This window comes from Hylobates moloch, unplaced genomic scaffold, assembly GCF_009828535.3.
Source record: "Hylobates moloch isolate HMO894 unplaced genomic scaffold, HMol_V3 SCAFFOLD_14, whole genome shotgun sequence".
In the NCBI taxonomy this organism is placed as follows: Eukaryota; Metazoa; Chordata; class Mammalia; order Primates; family Hylobatidae; genus Hylobates; species Hylobates moloch.
The window spans coordinates 2,184,767-2,207,871 of record NW_026652289.1 but is presented as its reverse complement, the minus strand read 5'-3'; the positions used below and the strand labels follow the sequence as shown (position 1 = coordinate 2,207,871).

General features: G+C 53.4%; 1 protein-coding gene across 1 annotated transcript in view; it reads left to right on the top strand.

Annotated features, from left to right (window-relative positions):
• Positions 1-23,105, top strand: part of TRPM2 (transient receptor potential cation channel subfamily M member 2) — a 93,989-nt gene that overhangs the window by 9,760 nt on the left and 61,124 nt on the right. The window contains 7 exon segments of the mRNA XM_058427493.1: positions 5,205-5,373; positions 7,754-7,934; positions 10,658-10,824; positions 16,009-16,189; positions 17,694-17,755; positions 18,986-19,186; positions 22,688-22,790. Of these exon segments, the coding sequence (XP_058283476.1) occupies positions 5,205-5,373; positions 7,754-7,934; positions 10,658-10,824; positions 16,009-16,189; positions 17,694-17,755; positions 18,986-19,186; positions 22,688-22,790 (1,064 nt within the window).

Here is a 23,105-nt window from a genome sequence, read left to right as displayed (position 1 = left end):
TTTACAGAGCACCGATTGGTCCATTTTACGGTGTGCTGATTGGTCCATTTTACAGAGCACCGATTGGTCCATTTTATGGTGTGCTGATTGGCGCATTTTACAATCCTCTTGTAAGACAGAAAAGTTCTCCAAGTCCGCATCCAACCCTGAAGTCTAGCTGGCTTCACCTGTCAACGTCAGGTGCTCACAAGATCCCTGCAAGTCTGAAGTGCCTTGAGCGTGACCTTAGGGGTTTGTACAGATTTGGATTTGTAGGGTGCACATCCGGGAGGAATTATTTTTCCCATTTTAATGATTGAGAAACTGAGTGTAGAAACATCTGAGATCACACAGTCACTACGTGGCAGGGAAACCCGTTTCCTTTTGCACTGCTCAGTGGTCTTTCCCCTGTGCCATTTGGTTCAGGTTTCATCTGGTTTTAGAGTTTTGTGTTTTTTTTTAAATTCCCTTATTTGTCCCCACCCATGTCCTGCTGATTGGTCCATTTTACAGAGTGCTGATTGGTCCATTTTATAAAGCACTGATTGGTCCATTTTTTTCCTGTCTCATCTATATATATATACACATATATATATATACACATATATATACAGACATATATACACACATATATACATATATACACATATATACATATATACACATATATACATATATACACATATATACATATATACACATATATAGATATATACACATATATACATATACACACACATATATACACATATATACACATATATGCACACATACATTTACATATATATACACACACACACGCATATATATATTTATTTATTTATTTATTTTGAGATGGAGTCTTGCTCTGTTGCCCAGGCTGGAGTACAATGGCCCGATCTTGGCTCACTGCAACCTTCGCCTCCCGGGTTCAAGCAATTCTCCTGCCTCAGCTTCCTGAGTAGCTGGGACTACAGGTGTGCACCATCAAACCTGGCTAATTTTTGTATTTTTAGTAGAGACAGGGTTTCACCACATTAGCCAGGCTGGTCTCGAACTCTTGACCTTGTGATCCTCCCACATCAGCCTCCCAGAGTCTGGGATTACAGGCGTGAGGCACCATGCCTGGCCTCATCTGAAATTTTCTAGGTTATTTGTTACCAGCAAAAAATAGGAATCTAAAAATATCGTGGATTTCCAATTAAACAAGTTATAAAGAACACGTAAATGTATCTCTTCTTGCCCTGAAACACTAATGAATTGCAGTAAAAGAACAAAAAGACTTTAACCCACAAAGAAAAAAGAGGGAAGGTAGCAGTTGAAGAAAGAGATTGCCGCATTCTTGCCAGGGAAGGGGAGGAGGCAGAGCAGCAGGTCCTGAAGGCTGGTGACTCTGGCAGCTCCTGCTGTCCCCGGGCGAGGGGAGGAGGTGGGAGACCTTGGGCGAGGTGCTAGCCCCATGTCATCTGCTTGGAGCCTCCATTTGTGTGTGCTTTTAACTTTTTATTTTGAAATAATTATAGATGTACAGAAGTTCCAAAGATACTACAGATGGGCCCCACAGTTCCACCTGTGGCTACATTCTGCATAACTGTAGTACAGTACCCAAGCCAGGAATTAAAGCTGGCAGAATGTATGTGTTACTTTTATGTCTTTCTTTTTTTTTTTTTTTTTTGAGATGGAGTTTCGCTCTGTTGCCCAGGCTGGAGTGCAGTGGCACCACACCAGCTCACTGCAATCTCCGCCTCCTGGGTTCAAGCGATTCTCCTGCCTCAGCCTCCTGAGTAGCTGGGACTACAGGTGAGCGCTATCACGCCCAGCTAATGTTTATATTTTTAGTAGAGATGGGGTTTCACCATGTTGGTCAGGCTGATCTCAGACTCCAGACCTCAAGTGATCTGCCTGCCTCGGCCTCCCAAAGTGCTGGGATTACAGGTGTGAGCCACCGCTCCTGGACTTATGTCATTTTTCACATGTGTATTTGTGTAACTACCACCGTGGTCAAGACACAGCACTGTCCGTCTCCACCGAGCTCTTCCTGTACTTCCTGCGTATGGTCAGCTCACCTCCCTCATCATCCCTGATCCCTGCAACCACCAATCTTTCTTCATGCCTATCATTGTGTCATTTCGAGGATGTTACATCAATGGAATCATACGCTACATGACCTGTGTCTTTTCCCCTCAGCACAGCGCACTTGATATCCATCCAAGTTGCTGCTTGTGTCAGTATTATTATTATTATTATTATTTTTGAGATGGAGTCTCGTTCTGTCTCCCAGGCTGGAGTGCAATGGCATGATCTCAGCTTACCGCAACCTCTGCCTCTTGGCGACTGGGAGTAGCTGGGACTACAGGCATGCGCCACCACACCTGGCTAATTTTTGTATTTTTAGTAGAGACGGGGCTTCACCGTGTTGGCCAGGATGGCTTTGAACTCCTGACCTCAAGTGATCCACTCGCCTTGGCCTCCCACAGTGCTGGGATTGCAGGTGTGAGCTACCACGCTTGGCCTTGTGTCAATATTATTTAACTGCTAAATATTCCTTTCCCTTTCACCTTGCCTGTGTCATTACACTTCAAGTGGGATTTTGGTAGACATCAAATAATTGGGTCCTATTTTTTTAAATACATTCTGTCAATCTGTTTTTTAATTGTCATATTTAGAAAATTTATATTTAGTGTAATTATTGGTATGTTAGGGCTTATGTCTGCCATTATATTTTTTGTTTTCTGTTCTGTTTTTTTTGTTTGTTTGTTTGCCTTCTTGTGGGTTACTTGAACATTTTTTAGAATTCTATTTTGATTATTCATACTATTTTTGTTTTTTTGGAGACAGGGTCTCACTCTGTTGCCCAGGCTGGAGTGCAGTGACACAATCTCGGCTCATTACACCCTCCACCTCGCTGGGCTCAGGTGATCCTCCCACCTCAGTCTCCTGAATAGCTGAGACTACAGGCAGGCACCACCATGCCCGGTTAATTTTTGTATTTTTGGTAGAGACAAGGTTTGGCCATGTTGCCCAGGCTGGTCTCAAACTCCTGAGCTCAAGCAATCTGCCCACCTTGGCCTCCCAAAGTATTGGGATTACAGGTGTGAGCCACTGCTTACAGCATACTATTTTTGAGTGTATCTTCTTGTATCACTTTTTTTTTAAAAGGGGTTGCTCTAGATAGTATATTATATAATATAGCTTATCACAATCTACCAATGTTGACATTTTACCAGTTTGAGTGAAGTATAGAAACATTATCTCCTTTAACATCTTGTCCCCTTCTTAATCTATAATATAATTGCTTGAAATATTTCTTCTGCATATATTGAAATCAGGGCAGGGCACGGTGGCTCAAGACTGTAATCCTAGCACTTTGGGAAGCTGAGGCGGGCGGATCATGAGGTCAGGAGATAGAGACCATCCTGGCTAACACGGTGAAACCCCGTCTCTACCAAAAATACAAAAACAAAAACAAAAACAAAAAATAGTCAGATGTGGTGGTGGGCGCCTGTGGTCCCAGCTACTTGGGAGATTGAGGTGGGAGAATGGCGTGAACCCGGGAGGCGGAGCTTGTAGTGAGCAGAGATCGGCGCCACTGCACTCCAGCCTGGGTGACAGAGCGAGACTCCATTTCAAGAAAAAAAAAAAAAAAAAAAAAAGAAAGAAAACCATGGCAGATAGTGTTATAATTTTTGCTTCAGCCATCAAACATCAGTTAGGAAATTCAAAGGGTTACTCTTTTTGTTATTCTTTCTTTCTTTCAGATATTCCAAAATTCCTTCTTTTCTTGTTTCCTTTCTGTTTAGAGAATGTCCTTTAGCTATTCTTTTAGGGTGTGTCTGCTGGTGACAAATTCCCTAGCCTTCCTTCAATTAAGAAGATCCCAACTTCGTGTCATTTCTGAGGTTTTTTTTGTTTTTTTTTTTTTTTTTTTTTTGAGGAGTCTCCCACTGTTGCCCAGGCTGGAGTGCAGTGGCGCCATCTTGGCTCACTGCAACTTCCACCTCCTGGGTTCAAGCGAGTCTCCTGCCTCAGCTTCCCGAGTGGCTGGGGTTATAGGCGGCTGCCACCATGCCCAGCTAATTTTTCGGATTTTAGTAGAGACAGGGTTTCACCATGTTGGCCATGTTGGTCTCGAACCCCTGACCTCGTGATCCACCCGCCTCAGCTTCCCAAAGGGCTGGGATTATAGGCGTGAGCCACTGCGCCTGGCTGCTTTTAAAATTTTTTATTTGTTTTTAGTTTTCGGAAGTTTAACTGTTATGTGTCTTGGCGTGTACCTCTTTGGGTTTATCCTGTCTGGTGTTCACTAAGATTGTGGAGTGTGTAGGTTTATGTCTTTTTTGTCAAATATGGGAAATTTTGGCCGTGACTTCTTTCCATACATTTTCAGGATCACTGTCTTTTTATTTTCCTTCTGGAACTCTGAGCATGAATGTATGATCTTTTGTTATAGTGCTGCAGGTCCCAGAGGTTTTGTTTACTTGTGTATTTTTTCTTTGTTGTGGTTTGTTTTCTCTCTGTGGTTCTTACTGGGCAATTTCTACTGTTCTATCTTCTTGCTCCTGGGTTCCTTCCTCTATCTCCTCCATCCTGCTCTTGGGTCCATCCATTGAGTTTTTTATTTCAGTTACTGTATTTTTCAGTTCTAAAGTTTGCATTTGGTATATCTTCTCTTTTTTTACTGGAAATTTATATTTTTTCATTTGTTTTGAGCATGTTCATGATTGCTTGTTGAAGCATTTCTAATGTGGCTGCTTTAAAATCATTTTCAGATAATTCTAACATCTGTGTCATCTTGGTGTTGGTGGCTGTTAGCTGTCTTTTTTCATCCTGGTTAAGATTTTCCTGTCTCCTTGTAAAACTAGTGATGTTTGATTGAAACCTTGATAGTTTAGATTTTATGTTAAGAGAATCAAGATCTTGAGTTTTAGCTGGTCCTCTTGACATGTCTATGGTGAAGGAAGGAGGTCCCCCCGTCACTGCCCCAAGAAGGGTGACGTCTAAGCCCCCCTGTAGCCTCCACTGATCCACTGACACTTCCTGGGGAGGCTTCTTGTTACTGCTGAGGGTGAGAAGAGTTCCAGCCCACCATTAGGCCTCTGCTGCCTTCCCCATGGCTGGAAGGGCAGGTGCTTTGTTTTTGCTGGGTGGGGGAAGATTGCAGCTTTCCACTGGGCCTCCTCTGATGCCTTCACAGGGAGCAGGAAGGGCACCACACTCCCTGGGTGACTGGTGCTGTGTCTTTGCAGGAAGGTGGTGTGTCAGTGTGGCTACACGCGTGAGCAGCACTTGGAGGAGGCTACCAAGCCCCACACCTTCCAGGGCACACAGTGGGACCCAAAGAAACATGTCCAGGAGATGCCAACAGATGCCTTTGGTGACATCGTCTTCACGGGCCTGAGCCAGAAGGTGAAAAAGGTTGGTTTCCATCACTCTTGCTCTGAATTGTAGGTGGAGCTGCATGGCCCCACAGTGACACGTGGTGGTCGGCATTTCCTGGGGCAAGAGCAGGAGGCTGGCAAAGCTCCAGGGTGCATAGAGCCCACTGCACTGCAAGGGAGAGGGCGGGGAGGGGCTCTGCAAGGCAAGCAAGAGATGCACCCCACTCTCAGAGTGCTTGGCCATCTGCAAAGCAGGGTAGGGCACAGTGAGCTTTCTAGGAAGGTGCAAGCCGGGAGTGGTGAGTGAATTCTGGCTGGGTGTCCCTGGGTGGCATTTGTCAGGGCCTGGGAGGGAGTAGGGAGGAAGGAGAGGGATGCAGGACACAGACACGCTCAGGGTGTGCTGGGGGAATGGTAGGAAGGGTGTGGGGAGGGAGGGAAAAGCAGGGGGAAGGGGCCCAGGATAGCAGGGAGGCCCATGTGGCAAGTCTGGAAGCAAACGTGAGAGTCCTTGCGAGGAGGCTGGGCCAGGCATGGCGGGATCCAGGCTGAGCCTGGCCTGCAGGAGAGCGCTGTGAGGGTGCAGACTGCTGGAGGGAGGCCCAACTGCAGGGTTGGGTTCTCTCATGCACAACCTCACTGAGCTCCCTGGACCAGCCATCTCTGGCCAATTCTCAGGTGCCATCCCAGGCCTGTGGAGTCAGAGGCTCGGCCCCTTGCGTGTTGACCAGCCTTCTGGAGGGTTCTGAGACTCGCATGTTGACCAGCCTTCTGGAGGGTTCTGAGACTCGCGTGTTGACCAGCCTTCTGGAGGGTTCTGAGACTCGCGTGTTGACCAGCCTTCTGGAGGGTTCTGAGACTCGCGTGTTGACCAGCCTTCTGGAGGGTTCTGAGACTCGCGTGTTGACCAGCCTTCTGGAGGGTTCTGAGACTCGCGTGTTGACCAGCCTTCTGGAGGGTTCTGAGACAGTGATTGGGTGCCACTGTCCTGGGGGGTTGGTGGCACTGATCCCTGTGCTGGGGTCTGGAGCCCTGAACTTGGTACCTGCTGAGTGTGACCTGTCCACTCGATGTGTGGTGATGCCATGAGGTGGCCAAAGAGGTTGAGTGGCAGGTCCCGGAGACGGGGTCGTGTGGCCCCAGGCTTCCTGGCTGGCACAGCCCCTGAGCCATCCTGTGTCACCATGACACGTGGGTGTTCTCCAGGCCCCTGGGCCCCTCTGTTGCTGTAGTCACAGGGATAGTCCTGTTGTTGGGTTTCAGGTGAGGGATTGAGGTATGGGAAGGCCCCACACTTTGTCCAAGGCCACCGTGGCCGTGGCAGTGGTGGGTTTGAATCCAGCTGTGTCTGAGCCTGGGGTTCTGGCTGCATCCCTCCCCCAACCCCCCTGGCTTCTCCCAGCCCCCTCCCTGCAGCTGCCGACAGGGGCTGGTGGTGTGAGGGAAAAACGCCTGTGGCCTGACAGTGAGTGACACCAGAGACACAGACCCTGTGGTGCAGCAGGTCTGCCTCGAAGCCCGGGAGCGTCCACCATGCAGGCCGCAGCCCTGCTCCTCCCAGGGAGACCAGCACCTCCAGATGCCTGGTGGACCCGGTGGGACCCACGTTCTGATGGTGACAGGCACCGTGGTTGTGGATTAACTGGACCTTCTTTAGTGACAATGCTACCACATGTTTGTTTTGAGGGCACCTAATGGTATTTCTGGATTTCACCCATCACCTTTGTGTCTCTGGTGGGCCAATCCCGGCGGAGATTGCAGGCCTGGCTGGGTCTCTTCAGACACAGCCCGCCTAGTGGAACAGGGAAAGTCGACTGCGTACTTGTGAGGGTCTCCTGGAGCACGAGGGGCCAGAGTGACGACAGAGCCTGGGAGAGCCGTGTTCAGACGGGAGGCAGAGGAAGCTGGGCCCACTGAGTCCCCAGGATGGGCCAGGGCACAGGGGCCACAGAGCAGAGGGGACAGGGCAGAGGGGACAGGAGAGGGGGCAGTGCTGGGCACACAAGGACAGGAGGGCAGAGACCCTGGTGCAGGAGCTGATTAGACCCCAGGGAGGCAGGGCCCAGGCGCTAGGGTGGGAATTGGAGTCTATGCTGGTGCCTGTTTGAGAGGCGCTCCCAAAATCGAGAGGAAGAGGAAAAAGTGGGTGCCGTGGGGGCACGAGGGCTGGGGGAGGTTTGCTGAGGGCGATCCTGGTCCCCAAGGGACGGCCTGTTGCTCCTGGCTCGGGCCTCTCTGCCTCCCTCTTCTCTCATGATCCGTGCCCCGCCCACATGGGGACCCCTTTTCTGGGTCTCAGCTGGAAAGGTGTGCGGTGTCTGCCACCCGCTGGGGCCTCTCTGCGTGGCCTGTGTGGGTCAGTGCTGTCCCTGACCACGGACACACGAGTTCCCTCCGCCGTCTTCCCTGTCCCGCAGTACGTCCGAGTCTCCCAGGACACGCCCTCCAGCGTGATCTACCACCTCATGACCCAGCACTGGGGGCTGGACGTCCCCAATCTCCTGATCTCGGTGACCGGGGGGGCCAAGAACTTCAACATGAAGCCGCGGCTGAAGAGCATTTTCCGCAGAGGTCTGGTCAAGGTGGCTCAGACCACAGGTAACTCAGAGGCTGGAGGGACACGAGGCCCTGGCGGGTGGGGTGGGCTGTGGAGGCAGTGCCGGGGCAGTCAGGGCCATCAGGACCCAAAAAGTCCCTGGGAGCCACCGAGGCTGTGCCCCAGCCTGAGTTGGACCCACACACCCCTCACCTGGGCACTGCTGCTCCCTGACGCCAGTGCTGCCCCTGGCTTGCCTGTGGGCTGGAGATGGCTCAGTGTGTGGCCCTGCTGGTACCCAGGGCCAAGCAGAGATGAGAACCTCGGTGGCCTGGGAACCTCGGTGGACTGGGTGCATGGCTGGGGCCAGCGTTGTGGGCCAGTTGTGGGGGTCAGCGAGAGTTCCCAGTCATCAAACTTTCCATTATCGTGTTTTTCCGTCAAAATCACGCAAGGAGCATTATTATTTCCATCTTTTCACTTGAGGCAACTGCCTGGGTGGAGTCAAATCACCTCCCAAGGCTGCACCACTGGTGAGAGCCAGGCAGGGACCCAGTCCTGGTGGATGGTGTGAGATCCCAGGTGCCGTGACCTGGTGCCCCGCCCCACCCTAATTCCATGGGGAGGGGGCCCCAAGTCCTCAAGGCTCCCCGGGCCTCCCTGGAGGGGACTGTGGATGAATAGTGAGGCCCTGAGGTGATTACTCGGCAATGTTGCATCCGGATGGGCCTAGAGTCACCCCGCTCTTCCTGGGGTCTGGTCTTTGCTTCGAAGTGGAGTCGTAACTGAGCCTGGCTTGGCCTACGCGGCTCACAGAGTCCTCAGTTTCATTGTCTGCCTGGTGACTGTGAGGCACGGCTGCATCTTTTGACCTGTGAGCCCCACAGCCCTGCTTGTAAAATGACCAGACCTTTTCTCAGCCTGGTCACGTGGGACTCGGTTTAACGCAGGTCACCATCCCACAGGCACTTTCTGAAGCTTTGCTGCCTCAAATAATGCCGTGGATTTGTTCGGGTCTCACCTGCTCCAGGTCTCAGTGTTGCATTTTTTTAGCTTTCAATATCAATGTCCTTGTTGTCCGCTTCCTGGCCCAAAGCCAGTACCACCTTTTCAATTGTTATCTATCTATCTATCTCCATCCATCATCCATCCATCCATCCATTTATTTTTGAGACAGGGTCTCGCTCTGTTCCCCAGGCTGGAGTGCAGTAGCATGATCTCAGCTCATTGCAGCCTCTACCTCTTGGGCTCAGGTGATACTCCTGCCTCCGCCTCCCGAGTTGCTGGGACTAGAGGCGTATGCCACCATGCCAGGCTAATTTTTGTAGAGACAAGCTCTATGTTGTCCAGGCTGGTCTTCAACTCCTGGGCTCAAGTAATCTTCCTGCCTCGGCCTCCCAAAGTGCTGGGATAACAGGCGTGAGCCACCGTGCCTGGCCGATTGGCTGGTTTTTTTTTTTTTTTTTTTTTTTTTTTGGAGACGGAGTCTTGCTCTGTCACCCAGGATGGAGTGCAGTGGTGGTGGCGCTATCTCAGCTCACTGCAACCTCTGCTTCCTGAGTTCAAGCAATTCTCCTGCCTCAGCCTCCTGAGTAGCTGGGACTGCAGGCGTGTGCTACCATGTCTGGCTAATTTTTGTATTTTTAGTAGAGACAGGGTTTCACCATGTTGGCCAGGCTGGTCTCGAACTCCTGACCTCAGGTGATCTGCCCACCTCGGCCTCCCAAAGTGCTGGGATTACAGGCATGAGCCACCACGCCAGGCCTGATTATTGTTTTTATGGCAACACTGTGACCCAGCCTTTGATATGGCAGCATTGCACCAGGGACAAACCCCGAAAGCGAACAAATGTGACTTTCGCTGGTGCCTCAAGGGGAGGCTGTGGGGCAGCAGCTGTGGCCTCACCTGTGCCTCTCACCCTGGGGCAGCCCAGGAGAGCAGACCCCTGGGGACCTCCTGCTCTCAGGCAAAGCTGCCGCCAGCTCACGACACTGGGTCAGGCCAGATGTGGGGTGGGAGGTGTGTTTCTTTTCTTTTTTTTCCTTTTTTTTTTTGAGACGGAGTTTCACTCTTGTTGCCCAGGCTGGAGTGCAATGGCACGATCTTGGCTCACTGCAATCTCCGCCTCCCAGGTTCAAGCGATTCTCCTGCCTCAGCCTCCTGAGTAGCTGGTGTTACAGGCATGTGCAACCACACCCAGCTAATTTTGTATTTTTAGAAGAGATGGGGTTTCTCTGTGTTGGTCAGGCTGGTCTCGAACTCCCAACCTCAGGTGATCTGCCTGCCTCGGCCTCCCAAAGTGCTGGGATTACAGGTGTGAGCCAGCGCATCCGGCCACAGGTGTGTTTCTTACAGGGGTGGCTGCAAACCACCGGCAGCAGATGGCGGGTGGGAGGTGTGGGGTATCCTTCCTAGGGACCAGGCTGAGTGGTGGGAGCGAGGAAGCACTCTGCCGCACCTGGGTCCTGAAAGCTGGAAGGAAGAGGGAAAGCAAAATAGAAGAATGCAGAGAGCGTGCTGAGAACCGCGATCCTGAGACTGGGGCCTGAGGAGGCAGCAGGGACCAGGGAGAGGGGCGGGGCCTGCTCCTGTTCCCACCCCACCTGAGCGCGGTGGGAACCTCGGTTCCTTACACCTGATGCTGGTTTGAAAGCCCCTGAGTGAGGAGCTCTGCGCTGATGGGGGCGGGGCATCGCTGAGCCTAGAGGGGCTCAGGCGTCAGGCTCCTGGGTGTCAGGGTGCCCCTCAGTGCTGCAGGGCCTGCCCACCCGTGCTCCTTCCCCAGGGGCCTGGATCATCACAGGGGGGTCCCATGCCGGCGTCATGAAGCAGGTAGGCGAGGCGGTGCGGGACTTCAGCCTGAGTAGCAGCTACAAGGAAGGCGAGCTCATCACCATCGGAGTCGCCACCTGGGGCACTCTCCACCGCCGCGAGGGTCTGATCCATCCCACGGTGAGTGCAGCCCCCGAGGGAGGGGAGCCTAAGACCAGGGGTGTGGGTGACGTCTGACCGGGTGCTGTTGTGGGGAGCAGGCGGATTGTGCAGGGGCTGGGGTGTGGGTGACATCTGACCAGGCGCTGTGGGGAGCAGGCAGATGGTGCAGGGGCCGGGGTGTGGGTGACATCTGACCGGGTGCTGCGCGTGTGTGCCCCTGAATTCACGTGGTCAGGACAGCCCAGGGAACACTGGCCTGTGACTCACTGAGCAGGTTCCCTCGTCACCCCAAGGGGCGATTTACTCCTCTGGCAACGACACGGACACTGTGCGTCCATTCCCCGGGGTGGGCAGAGGACACTCCCAGATTCCCACAAGGGGCCCGGCAAGCACTGGTCAGCCCCAGCCCGGCCTTCGCCTTCCTTTTGCGTCAGAATCATGAATGTATCTGGCGGGGTCGGACTGGAGCAGCTGTTCGGCTTTGCTCACTCTTTTCACAAATTGAAAAACTGAAGCCAGGAGCAGCTGGGTGATGTCCCAGGTCACTCCTTACTTTCCTCCCCACGCTGAGTTCAGACGACTTCCCGTGACACCACCGCTGGTGGCGTTGGTGGAGGAATGGGACTGTGGCTGCTTACGCTCAGCCACGCTCCCTCTCTGTGGTTGGTGGAGGGTGTGTGTCCCAGCCCGGCTGCCGCCCTCCCTTGGGTCTGTCTCCTGGGGCTGCTGTAACCCAGGCTCACAAACTTGGTGGCTTAAAGCAGCAGAAACTTAGTCTATCAGATCTGCAATCTGCGTCGCTTGGCCATCATCCGGCCATCGGTGTTGGTGGGGCCACCTCCCTCCAGGGCCTAGGGGGAAGAGCATTCCTTGCTGCCTCCAGCATCTGGGTGCTGATGGGCATTCCCTGGCCGGTGGCCACCTCCCTCCAGTCTCTGCCTCCGTGTCCCGTGGCCTTCTCTGTGTGCCTGTGTCAAATCTCCCCCAAGTGTTCCGTAAGAACACTTGTGATGGCGTGTAGGTCCCACTAGGGTCATCTAGGGTGATGCCTTCATATCAAGATCTTTAGCTGACATCTGCAAAGACGCTTTTCCAAACAAGGAAATGAGGAGCAGCACTTCCCGGGTCCATGAGAAGGCCTTGATGTCTTTGGGTGGCCATGATTCAGCCAACTGCGGTCCTCCCTCTGACCTCAAAGATTCCTGTCCACTCCACAGGCAAAATATGTTCACACCATTGCCAGATCTTGGCTGGGTGTGGGGGCTCACACCTGTCATCCCAGCACTTTGGGAGGCTGAGGTGGACGGATCACTTGACGACAAAAGTTCAAGACCAGCTTGGCCAATATGGTGAAACCCTGTCTTTACTAAAAATACAAAAATTAGCTGGGCATAGTGGCAGGCGCCTGTAATCCCAGCTGAGGCAGGGGAATTGCTTGAACCCAGGAGCTGGAGGTTGCAGGGAACTGAGATCGTGGCACTGCACTCCAGCCTGGGTGACAGAGCAAGACTCTGTCTAAACCAAACCAAACAAAATGATCCCCTCCAACTACCAACCTGTTACAGCAGAAACTCCAAGATCAAAATCTCACGTAAATATCATAAGCTCGGCCGAGTGCGGTGGCTCACACCTGTCATCCCAACACTTTGGGAGGCCAAGGCAGGCAGATCACCTGAGGTCAGCAGCTCGAGACCAGCCTGGCCAACATGGAGAAACCCCGTCTCTACAAAAAAGTAGCTGGGCATGGTGGTAGGCAACTGTAATCCCAGCTACTGGGAGGCTGAGGCAGGAGAATCGCTTGAACCCGGGAGGCGGAGGTTGCAGCGAGCCGAGATTGCGCCACTGCACTCCAGCCCAGGTGACAGAGTGAGACACCGTCTCAAGCAAAACAAAATAAAAATATCATCAGCTCAGAGGTCCCAAATGTCATCATTTAAGTTAGGGACGCTGAAGACTCTAGGTCTGACCCATTCTGGGGCAGAATTTCTCTTCGTGTGTGCACCTGTGAGACCAGAAAACAAGGCACCTGTCTCCACAATACAAGGGAAGAACAGGTGTAGCATCACAGCTATAGAAGCTCTCATTCCCAGCGGGGGGACACGGGAGGAACGAAGGCATCACCAGCCCCAGGCAATTCCAAAACCCAGCAGGCAGAATACACTAGGTGATAAGACCGGGGAGCCCCCTCTGTGGCTTGGGCATCCCCCACCCTGCTCTGTGTCCATGGCCCTGCCTTCAGGACAATCCTTTTCCCTGAAGGTTATAGCTTTTTGTCTGTTTGAAGATTTTAAGGAGTCTGACGACCTTTCATTTTATCCCGTCTCTGTCCCTTTCAGTCCAAATTTGCAGTGTTGTTGTTGATACAGCATTTGTGAAAACCTTGCGGTCCTCCTTTGAATGCCATAGGAATTTCTGCCAGTAGACGAAAAGGGCTCTGCAGACCTTTCCTGTGATGCCGTCTCCACTCCTGGCTTCTGAGATGGTTGAGTGAATCGCAGTCTCCTTGCCTAGTTTCTTCATCACTAGCAGGAGGTTGTTTAGACACACCCTTGGCCCTCTCTCTCTGTGTGTGTTTTTTTTTTTTTTTTTTTTTTTTTTTTTTTGAGACAGTCTCACTCTGTCGCCCAGGCTGGAGTGCAGTGGTGCGATTTCAGCTCACTGCAACCTCCGCCTCCCGGGTTCAAGTGATTCTCCTGCCTCAGCCTCCTGAGTAACCAGGACTACAGGCATCCACCACCACGCCCAGCTAATTTTTGTATTTTTAGTAGAGACAGGGTTTCTCCATGTTGGCCAGGCTGGTCTCGAACTCCTGACCTCAGGTGATCCGCCCGCCTCGGCCCCCCAACGTGCTGGGATTACAAGCGTAGCCACCGCACTGGGCCCTCGGCCTTCTCTTTAGAGGCTGCTTTTCAAAGAGTGAATCTCTTTTCATTGTCTGCATTATACGTGACCTGCATTATATGCGACCTGGAAAGGCTGAGAATTTCCCACTTCATCAAGTCTCCTAGTTCCGTTTTGTCTGTCAGTTTTTCCCTCAATTTCTCTCTTTCCTTTTGCATTTTGTGACAAGCAGCAAGAAAAAAAGCCAGGCCACAACTTCAACACTTTGCTTGGAGATCTCTGCGGCTAAATCTTCAAGTTCACCATTTACAGTTCTGCTCTCCACAAAACTGCACAGCACAATTCAGCCAGGCTTTCTGTCACTCTGCAGCAAAGGTGGCCTTCCCTCCAGTCTCCAGTGCCACGTTTCCCACTTCCATCTGAGCCCTCACCAGGAGCATCTGTGATGTTCATTTTTCTGCTAAAATTCTGTTCATGCCAGTATATGTATTCTCTCTCTCTCTATCTCTCTCTCTCTTTTTTTTTTTTTTTTGAGATGGAGCCTTGCTCTTTTGCCCAGGCTGGAGTGCAGTGGCGCGATCTTGGCTCACTGCAACCTCCACCTTCCGGGTTCAAGCAAATCTCCCACCTTAGCCTCCCGAGTAGCTGGGATTACAGGCATGTGCCACCACACCCAGCTAATTTTTGTATTTTTAGTAGAGACGGAGTTTCACCATGTTGGCCAGGCTGGTCTCGAACTCCTGACCTCAACTGATCTGCCCACCTTGGCCTGCCAAAGTGCTGGGATTCCAGGCGTGAGCCACCGTGCCTGGCCCATATATATATTTTCTAAGGCAGCAGTCCCCAGCCTTTTTGGCACTAGGAATTGGTTTCATGGAAGACAGTTTTTCCACAGATGGGGGCGGGTTGGTAAGTGGTTGGTTTGGGGATGATTCAAGCACATTACGTTTATTGTGCACTTTATTTCTATGATTACATTGTAATATATAATGAAGTAATCATACAACTCACCATCACGTAGGATCAGTGGGAGCCCTGAGCTTGTTTTCCTGCAGCTAGACGGTCCCATCATCTGGAGGTCATGGGGGACAGTGACAGATCATCAGGCATTAGATTTTCGTAAGGGGCGTACAACCTAGGTCCCTCGCATGCACAGTTCACAGTAAGGTTAGTATTCCCGTGAGAATCTAATGCCGCAGCAGATCTGAGGAGGTGGAGCTCGGACGGTGTCACACACATGACGGGGAGCGGCTGTAAATAGGGATGAAGCTTTGCTTGCTCACCCACCACCCACCTCCTGCTGTGTGCAGCCCAGATCCTCACAGGCCATAGACCATTACCAGTCCATGGCCCAGGGGGTGGGGACCCCTGCTCTAAGGCAACAAAGCCCTCTCTGCCCTGCTCCTCGCTTCCTTCTGAGCCCTTACTGCGAGTTGTTTTTTTTCTGAGACAGGGTCTCACTGTTGCCCAGGCTGGAGTGTGTTGGTGCGATCCTCAGCCTTGACCTCCTGGGCTCAAGTGATCTTCCCACCTCAGCCTCCCAAGTAGCTGGGACAGGTGTGCACCACCATGCCCGGCTAATTTTTTTATTTTTGTAGACATGAGATCTGCTATGTTGTCCAGGCTGGTCTCGAACTCCAGAGCTCAGGTGATCCTCCCGCCTTGGCCTCCCAAAGTGCTGGGATTACAGGTGTGAGCCACTGCACCCGTCTCTGCAAGGCCTTTAACACCACATTCCCACCAACATTCTCTTCAAGAATGTTGAGACGTTTTCCATCCACAGTGCTTCAAAATCCTCCCGTCTCCTCCCCATTGCCAGTTTCAATGCCACTTCCACATTTTTAGGTGTTTGTTACAGCAGCACCCCACTTCCTCACCCCAGACCTGTATCCGTTTCCTGTGGCTGCCGTAACAAATGGCCTCAAGCCTGAAACAGCAGCATTGTGGTCTCTCACGTGTCTGGAGGACAGAACTCTGATGTGAGGGTCACACCCCTCCTGAGGCCTGGGAGGAGGGTCTGTTTCCCTGCCTCCTCCACTCCTGGAGGGTCTGGCTTTCTCCACTTGTGGCTACGTCACTCGTCCCTGCCTCTGTGGTCCCTCAGCCTCCTCTCCTGTGTGTGTCTCCCACCACCTCTCTCCTGTAAGGACACCTGTGATGGTATTTTGGGCCCACTCGGATCATCCAGGTTAATCTTCTCATGTTTCAATCACATCTGCAAAGTCACTTTCTCCAATAAGGCCACATCCACAGCTTCCAGGGACTGGGACCTGGTCTCTCTGGGGGCTGGTGTTCAGCCTGCTCGTGTTAGAGAGGCAGAGCTTTCCAGAAGCTGTGTCTGACGCTTCCTGGCCATCCCAGGGCAGCTTCCCCGCTGAGTACCTACTGGATGAGGACGGCCAGGGGAACCTGACCTGCCTGGACAGCAACCACTCTCACTTCATCCTCGTGGACGACGGGACCCACGGCCAGTACGGGGTGGAGATTCCTCTGAGGACCAGGCTGGAGAAGTTCATATCGGAGCAGACCAAGGAAAGAGGAGGTAGGGGAGCTTGCTTTCGAGGGCGCTCGGGCAGAAAGCACAGTGGGCTGGTCAGAGTGTCAGGTACAGCTGGTCACGACCAGGACGTTCAACAGGCCTGGCGCTCGGGCAGAGTGCACAGTGGGCTGGTCAGAGTGTCAGGTATAGCTGGTCACGACCAGGACGTTCAACAGGTGTGGCGCTTGGGCAGAGTGCAGTGTGCTGGTCTGAGTGTCAGGTACAGCTGGTCATGACCAGATGTTCATGGTACTCGGAGCGTCCTCAGAACACACCTGGGTTTCTTTCCCATGTCTCTTTATACTTTGTTCCAGGAGGGTCATCTTCTCTTGCCGGTTTCAGCCAGTGGGAGGGCGGTCTGGGGGGCTGGCGGCTCACCTGTGTGCTCGCAGGTAATAGGCCAACCTGCATTTTTTTTTTTTTTTTTTTGAGACAGGGTCTGGAGCGCAGTGGTGTGATCTCAGCTCACTGTAGCCTTGAACTTCTGGGCTCAAGGGGTCCTCCCACCACCCTCCCAAAGTGCTGGGATTACAAGCTTGAACCACTGTGCCTGGCCCTACAATTATTTTAAACCATGATCATGGTCTGGTCTCAGGTTCAGAAATCAGAATGTACGATAGTCAAAACTTAGAATTTGACACCTTTTTCCTCATGGGGGGATGGGATGGGTTTGAGGACGTTGGGAGGTCAAGTGTGGGGTTTTGCACATCACTTGAGGAGGGTTCAAAGAGGAGATGGTGAATGGGAGGTGTCTGACCTGTGCCCGGGTGGCTGGGGTCCCTTGCAAGCTTCCTTGTGCATCAGACGCCCCTGGAGGGCTCCTCACCAGCGCGTGGGCTCTGGCCCCAGGGTCTGATTCAGCAGCTCCAGGTGGGCTGAGAACTTGCATTAGGAGCGCGTTCCCTGGTGAGGGTGATGCTGCAGTTCAGGGACCAGGGACCACACTTTGAGAACCCTGCTTGACTAGGACACCCAGGGTGGGATGTGTGGGTGAGTGTGTGAAGACGATGGGCCCATGGGGGGCTCACAGACAGAGTTTGCTGGCTAGGGAAAGGGGTTGCTAAGTCCTTCTCAGGCTCCACTGCTGTTGGGCTGGATGAAGTTCTGGGTGGGGCTGGGCGGATGGACACAGGATGGACATGCCGCATGCTGCTCCCATCCGCACGTGACAGGTTATGCCCACCTGCTTGGGGCATCAGCTCTGACTGTCCGTGGCCCCTCTCCCTCCCTCCCAAGAGAGCAAGCAGGGGTGGATGGGATGCAAGCGAGTGGGGAAGGTGTGGGTGGCGGGGGGCTCTTGAATTTGCTCATTGATGTGGAACAGGCAGGTTCCCTGGGAATGCGGAGCTTTGACCTTCAATGGCGACTCAGCACTGGCAAGAGGCCTCCCAGCAGGTGCTTCAGTGTGTGGTTAGGCTGGAGCCGGCAGGGGGCAGGGAAGAGTGCCCCCAGTGCAGGGTCTTGCCCCCCACCTCTGTCCCCTCACTCGGCTCCATGCTTTTTCTAGGTGTGGCCATCAAGATCCCCATCGTGTGTGTGGTGCTGGAGGGCGGCCCGGGCACATTGCACGTGAGTATGGCCGGGTGGGAGGGGGCATGTGTGGGCCCGTCCCACCGCAGGCTGATGACTGTCCAAAAGTGCTTGTCTCAGAACTCAAGACTGTTGGCAAGAGGGCGATGAGCTTGCCCACCAGGAGAAGAGAAAGAGCATCTATGCTGTGTCGGGGCTGCTTCTGGGTGCTGGAGGAGGGTCGGAGGAAGGTGCGTGGGGGAGGAGGCTGGGCTTGGCTGTGACCGGGCCATTGACCAGCATGAAAGGAAAGGGTGGGGCCCCAGGGCCTGGAGTGAGTGGGGGAGCCTCTGCTCCCAGGACCCGCTGGGGAGGCTGGGGGGTTTCTACAACTCTGCCCCCAAGACTCCTCCAGGAAGCAGTTTTCAAAGTACAGGGCCGTGGCCCCCATCCCAGATCCATGGTGCCAGCAGCTGTGTGACCGCACATGTGGCAGGCAGCTTGAATGCGCTGCTCTGCTGTCCTTCCTTCCTGACCCTAACCCTAACCCTAACCGCTTTGTGGCGTGCAGGGTGCGAGGCGACCTCACCTGCTGTAGGAATGTACGAGGACATGTAGCCTGAGGATCTGGGGCAAGAGTGCGGGCTTTTGTGAAGGATGGGATCATAGGCAATGTCCCGTTTATGTTTCATGATTGCAGGAGGTCAAAACAGAGCCTTGGGGGCTTGAGGCTGAATGGGAATCCATAGAGCACTGGGTCCCCACTCCCTATGCGTGCCGAGTACCCTTCACGGCTCTCCTGCTGGAGCGGCTGCACCCGCCTCCTTACCCCAGGCTGATGTTCATGCACACGGCAGGGTCCTTCCTGCCAGATAGCTTTGTGGCCAGTCCCTTCCCGAAGTCCAGCACACCCTGGAGCCCAGGGGCCCTCCTCATGGCCCTGCTCTTACTGTGGGCTTTTATGAGGTCGGTAACTCCAGGTCCATGCAGTGTCCCCTTTGCTGCGAGGCCCTCATGTCTGCAGGTCCATGGGCAAAAATGCTGGGAGTCTTTGATTCTGCTGGTGCTGAGGCCTGAGAGGCGCCAGGTGTGCAGCCCCCAGTGTGTTGGGGCAGCTCCCTCTTCCCCCAGAGCAGGGGACGCCACCAAACTAATAGGTGCTTTCAGTGGATCTCGGACTGGTGTTAGCCAGCCCTGCCTTTAGCTGGCCTTGGAGAATTCTCCATTTCAGAAAGCATCAGAGCGAGGCAAGGACCCAGTTCTGGGCTCACACCCCCACCTGCCTTGCAGACCATCTACAACGCCACCACCAACGGCACCCCCTGCGTGGTCGTGGAGGGCTCGGGCCGCGTGGCCGACGTCATTGCCCAGGTGGCCAACCTGCCTGTCTGGGACATCACTATCTCCCTGATCCAGCAGAAACTGAGCGTGTTCTTCCAGGAGATGTTTGAGACCTTCACAGAAAGCAGGATTGTCGAGTGGACCAAAAAGGTGAGGCTGACGGGCACGACGGTCACCAGCATGTGGCTGCTTCACAGAGACACTGTCAGCCTGGTGGGCGGGACCAGGACTCACGAACCAATGCGGACAACCCACCGGGTCTGAGCGGGTGCCAGAGTGATTTGCAGAGGGCAGGGCACAGGTGGGAAACCTCCTGGCTGGGTTCCGGAGGTCAGACCCCATGACAGCACGTGAAAGGAGGGTGTGAACCTCACCGGCAGCACATCAGGGCGGGCTGGGAACACTGCTGGGCTCAGTGGTGCTGTGAAAAGGGTCTGCTGGATTGGAGGGTGGGAGGCAGGCGCTGGGGAGGCCTCAGCCGAGTCGGGCAGCAGGGAAGCTGCTGAGTAATGGCTGTGGGTCGCGGGGTCCAGTCCAGACCATAGTCTCACAGGTGAATTAAGGCATGTAGAGTGGCCTCAGGAGGGGCCATTGCCCCAGTCCAGGGGTAGATTTTGGGCGGCCCCTGCCATGATCCCAGCCTCCAGAGGGGGTCAGCCCTGGCCACCCCACCAAGCCCTTGACCGGGGGGGGGGGCGGCCTCCAGAGGAGAGTCCCTCCCCTCCCTGTACCTGCTGGTTCCAGGGTCACCTGACTCAATTCTTGGAGGATTCTTTGCAGGGGCTGGCACTGGGGCCTTTTCATCCTCAGTTTCCCAGCAAGCCGGGGCCGCCGGAGCCCTCCGTCTGTGTCTTTCCTGCAGACCCTGGACATCCCCAGGTTCTGAGTGGCTGACATGCGCTTTCCATGGCTCCCACTGTGTTTAATTTGGGCTCTGTGGGCAGTGGTGACCCCCAGCTGCAGGCCACAGGGACACACGTATTTGGCCAGATTGGGCCTGTGGAGAGGGGATTAAAAATGGGCACCCTCAGGAACCACGGGTGTCGGAAGGGCTGGGTGGAGGTCTTGGCCCCGTTGGCAGATCCAGAAGCAGAGTTTCTGTGACTGGTGATTTGTGGGTGGCACAGTGACCTTGTTTCCTTCTGTGCTTTGTGATGGTTTCAGAGTGACCTTGTTCTGCACAGATGTCTTCTTTTTTTTTTTTTTTTTTTGTGAGACGGACTCTCGCTCTGTCGCCCAGGCTGGAGTGCAGTGGCGCAATCTCAGCTCACTGCAAGCTCTGCCTCCTGGGTTCACGCCATTCTCCTGCCTCAGCCTCTCCGTGCACAGATGTCTTCTGAGAGCGTTTTTGTCCGGCGGGAGAATAACATGATGTAGCTGCAAGCATCAGATCAGTTTGTGAAAACATCGCGGTCCGGCTGTGAGCGGCCGCTCAGCTCCCGACGTCAGGGCGGCTTTCTGACCTTCCCGGTGCCACTGGGACTTGTCAGGCGGGCCCTGGAGCCCTTTCTCTGCTGGTTGATAAATTATTCAGGCAATTCTCAGAACTGAGTTTAATCTGCTGTTGTTGAAAGGTGCTTGTTTTTAATGCACTCTCCATAGCCAAGCCAAGGCCCTGAAAGTGGTGCTTTCACACACAGCCGTCAGGCCTCAGCAGGGTCACTGGGGAGGGGCCCAGCCACGCAGCCAGGGTCAGTGTGCTCCTTTAACACGCCTTCTCAGAGTGTCCGTCTACACTGGGGAGGAGTTGCAGAGCCACCCTCGGGTGCTGCCGCTGGTGGGCGGCCCCGTCAGAGGGGCCCGGGGGCCTCCCTGCAGGGGCTCACAGCTGTGGCCAGGAAGAAGTTGCCCACCTTCGTTCAGCCTTGCCTTTCTCATCTGTCAGGTAGGGGTACTGAGTGCTCGACTCAGATGAGGAAACGAGACCCTGGTGTCCATATGGGCTCAGACGCTGGGAGCTGCTTTACTGTATGAGGATGGGGGTGCTGAAAGCCAGGAGACCTTTGGCTGCTGGATGAGGGTGGAGTTCGCCAGGGAGCCCAGGATGTGTTTTGGAGTGGTCACGAAAGCTGGACCCCGAGGGATGGGGCACCGTTGAGGTCTTAGGCATGGAGGTGGAGTGTGAGGAGCCCTCCAGGTGAGGGCAGAGTCTATGTGGAGGCAACGGGGCCAGGCTGGGGACGAGGAGAGAAGCAGGGGAAACCAGGCCTGGGGAGCCGGAGGGACAAGGCTGAGGCTTACTTTGGGAGCAGTGGGAGCCATGGGAAGATGCGTTTGTGGAGTTGCCCGCCCTGGACACAGGGGGAAGGCGCTTCAAGGAGGAGTAACTGTAGCAGACATACCTGCTAGGGATGCCATGATGGATGGATAGATGGATGAATGGATGGATGAATGGTGGGTGGGTGGTAGATAGATGGATGGATGATGGGTGGGTGTGTGGATGGATAGATGGAAAGATGGATGGATGAATAGATGGATGGATGGATGGTAGGTGGGTGGGTGGGCATGTGGATGGATGGATGGATGGATAGATGGGTAGCTAGATGATAGGTAGATTAGATGGATGGATGGATGGATGGATGGATAGATAGACAGATAGGTGATAAAATGGATGGACTGGGCACAGTGGCTCACACTTGTAATCTCAGCACTTTGGGAGGCTGAGGCAGGTGGATCACTTGAGGTCAGGAGTTTGAGACCAGCCTGGCCAACCACATCTGTACTAAAAATACAAACATTATCCAGGCATGGTGGTGGGCGCCTGTAATCCCAGCTACTTGGGAGGCTGAGGCAGGAGAATTGCTTGAAGCCAGGAGGCGGAGGTTGCAGTGACCCAAGATCGTGCTACTGCACTCCAGCCTGGGCAGCAGAGCAAAAAGTCTGTCTCAAAAAAAAAAAGATGAATGAATTGATATGATAGATAGATGGATAGATAGATAGTGGGTGGGAGGTAGATAGAAAGATAAGTGGATGGATGAATGGTTGGTAGGTGGGTGTGTGTATGGATGGATGGATGGAAAGATGAATGGATGGATAGCTAGACAATAGATACATGTGGATGGATAGATGGATACATGGATAGATGGATAGGTAGACAGATAGATACATACATATATACACAGATGAAACACACACGGATGGATAGATATATACATGGATGGATAGACAGATTTATAGATAGATAGATAGATTATGTAGATAGATAGATGGGTAGATGCATAGATGGATAGATAGATCAGATCAGGTAGATATACAGATAGATGGATAGATGCATAGATAGATTGATCGATTGACAGATAGATAAGTAGACAGATAGATAGGCAGGTAGGCAGGTGGTGAGGAGTGGCCTGGGCTTAGCAGGAAGGCTAGGAGGAGCAGCCTCGCATGAAGCTGCACTATCATCAGGGTGAAGATCCGTTGCCCTTGGATTGTGTTTTCCACCCAACAGATTCTCACAAACATGGTGTATTTGGTCCCCATGGATCTTCATCTGCACCATCTAAGGCAAGAGGAGGTGTGGTGGTGTCCTGGCCACAAGGGCAGATAGGACCCAGGGCTCTGGCTGTGTCCAGGGCCTCAATTCTATGTGTCCTGCAGGAGGCGGGGGTTCAGGAGTCACTGTGTGTCTCACTTAGAAAATGCTTGTTGCAGATCCAAGATATCGTCCGGAGGCGGCAGCTGCTGACTGTCTTCCGGGAAGGCAAGGATGGTCAGCAGGACGTGGATGTGGCCATCCTGCAGGCCTTGCTGAAAGGTGAGGGTCAGGGAACATGGGGGCAATGGGGTGGAGGCCAGAATGTGGGCTCTGAGGACCCTAAGTTCTAGTCTTGAAGCGCCATGATTCTGGGAACCAGAATATTCCTCCTTGGTCAGAAACCCTGGCCAGAGGGCAACTGGCGACGGGCAGGTCGGCGCCTGCCTGTCACCTGATGTTAGAGGTATGAGCTCCTTTATTTGTAACTGGAATCCAAGTGCAGCCTATGCCATTTTATGACCACCATCCTTTGTGGTGGTCATAATTTCTCATAAAACTTCAGGGTGGAAAGAAAGAGTGTGGAAGTTGCCTCTC